This window comes from Rhincodon typus, unplaced genomic scaffold (genome assembly GCF_021869965.1).
Source record: "Rhincodon typus isolate 14 unplaced genomic scaffold, sRhiTyp1.1 hic_rhity00002880, whole genome shotgun sequence".
NCBI classification, from domain to species: domain Eukaryota; kingdom Metazoa; phylum Chordata; class Chondrichthyes; order Orectolobiformes; family Rhincodontidae; genus Rhincodon; species Rhincodon typus.
In genome coordinates this window covers 5,741-6,784 of record NW_025968518.1, presented here as the reverse complement: position 1 = coordinate 6,784, position 1,044 = coordinate 5,741, and the positions used below count along the sequence as shown (strand labels likewise).

Here is a 1,044-nt window from a genome sequence, read left to right as displayed (position 1 = left end):
AAACAGACAGCTGTGAAACACAGGGGTATAGACATCACTGACATATTACCCACACCTCATTGCTCTTGGTTTGGGGAGGAGTGGAATGGGGTGGGTCAGGGGAAGGTTGTGCACAAAAGGTGGGGGCCAGCTAGTAAGGGTGACAAGTAAGGAGAAAGAGTGAACCCTCAGTACTACTCGGCTCACCATGGAGAGGTAAACATAGGAGGAACAGAGTTCCAGGTTGATCTGCTTGTTAACAGCATCCTCACAGTCCTTGTGGTAGTTCTGATGCACTTGGGAGGCCATCTTCACTATTCCTGCTTACTATCTCCAAGACAACTCAAAAACTAAGCATCACCCCCACAAGTTCTTGTATTTATACTCCTGAGACATCCTGCACTCAACCACTGAATGACATCACCAATCATTACTGACAATTCCTGACAACCAATCAGGAATAGCACATCAACCGAGGCACCAATGAAAAGGGAGGGGGATGGGGACAATGCTGAAACCTAGAGCCAATCAGAGATTTAGAATACTGAGAGATTTGGGTAATGAGCATTGATGATGCAAGTGCTTTTGGAGTGATAGTTCCTCAACACAGGCCAATCTAGCTGGTCAATTGTAAATGGATATGTGGTGTGTTTGTGTCCATATCTCTGGATCTGAAGACTCTGGTGTCAGGTCCCACTGTCTCCTCAACAGGTTGCTCAGAAAGTATTTATCCTGGGACAGGAAATGAAGTGATTAAAAATGTTACCTTTAGTGAAGCACTTTTCCCCCATCTGACCAAAACTGGTTATTTTGCCTCAAGTGTTTCATTGATACCCCAAGTGTTTGCAACTAGTTTTATTCTAGAAGATTTAAAGGGGACCTGAGGGGCAGTTTTTTCACACAGAGGGTGGTGCGTGTATGGTATGACCTATAAGTGATTGAGGCTGGTACAACATTTAAAAGCAATTTGGACAGGTACATGAATAGGAAGCGCTTAGAGGGTATGAAAATACAATGGCTTCAAGAGGTGTATTTTGACTTTAGTTTAAATGAAAAAAGTTTGAG

General features: G+C 43.6%; 1 protein-coding gene across 2 annotated transcripts in view; it reads right to left on the bottom strand.

The window, feature by feature from the left end:
* LOC109930389 (ferritin heavy chain A-like) overlaps window positions 1–347 on the bottom strand; it is a 3,649-nt gene extending 3,302 nt beyond the window's left edge. Inside the window, exon 1 of one of the 2 annotated variants that reach the window (XM_048593446.1) lies at window positions 187–347. In XM_048593446.1, coding sequence (XP_048449403.1) covers window positions 187–288 — 102 coding nt within the window. In that variant the 5' untranslated portion in view covers window positions 289–347. The remainder of the gene's footprint in view (window positions 1–186) is intronic. The other variant, XM_048593447.1, reaches the window with a different exon arrangement.
* Window positions 348–1,044: the final 697 nt, after the last annotated feature.